Source organism: Sphaeroforma arctica (genome assembly GCF_001186125.1).
Source record: "Sphaeroforma arctica JP610 unplaced genomic scaffold supercont1.11990, whole genome shotgun sequence".
Lineage (NCBI taxonomy): Eukaryota > Ichthyosporea > Ichthyophonida > Sphaeroforma > Sphaeroforma arctica.
In genome coordinates, this window is record NW_014028568.1 from 1 (window position 1) to 773 (window position 773).

A 773-nucleotide genomic window follows, 5' to 3' on the forward strand; every position below is an offset into this window, starting at 1 on the left:
TAATTATGTATATATTGTGTGTAAAATATTTTTTGTGTACCTGTATTTATTACAATCCTTTTCCGCTCTTTGTATTGTTATTTATTGGCATGTTCATATTCATACATTAGGGTGAGTCTCTGTGGAATCTACATTTCATATATATAACAAGTGCAAGGTAAAGTGTAAGCATCCACTTCCATCTAGTTATCTAAATGGAGAATATCCATATTCTCGGACACATACACAAGTACACGTGTTTATCTGTACATGCATATAGGTTTCCGTTCTATTTCAAGCTTCTCTATATTCTGGCAAAACGTGCTTGCGATACGTCGGCCTTTCAACTTTTTGATCAGATAAACCTGTCTCTTAATTCCATTCCACTTCTTACAATGTGGTACAGTCTTGCCCATCGAGGGCGTGTGGTTATGAAGAAAGGTTCATTAGAGTGGGTGTTTGACATCTCACAAGACACACACGGACGAACACCGCTTCACATTGCCGCCGCCAAGGGAGACCTTCAGTCGGTCATGTCCATATTACAGACGAAGTATAGTGACCCGAGCTCGAGTACACAGGGCCAGGATATGATGGTAGATGCATCTAGTAGTCGGAAGGAGTACGCTATGGGGAGAGCTAAGAGCTTCGAGACGGGGCTGATGGATATCAATGTCAATGCCAGAGATCGCATGGGCAATACGCCGCTGCACATGGCGGCGTGCACAGCTAACATGGGGGTTATGACCGAGTTGGTGAAGTATGTGTGTTATGAAGTTCTCATATTCACAAAA

General features: G+C 42.3%; 1 protein-coding gene across 1 annotated transcript; it reads left to right on the plus strand.

Annotated features, from left to right (window-relative positions):
• Nucleotides 1-374: 374 nt before the first annotated feature.
• SARC_17761 (hypothetical protein) lies at nucleotides 375-739 on the plus strand (the record flags this gene model as incomplete). Its single annotated transcript, XM_014288149.1, has 1 exon — nucleotides 375-739. A coding segment is annotated over one exon (365 nt), but the record flags the coding sequence as incomplete, so codon positions are not given.
• Nucleotides 740-773: the final 34 nt, after the last annotated feature.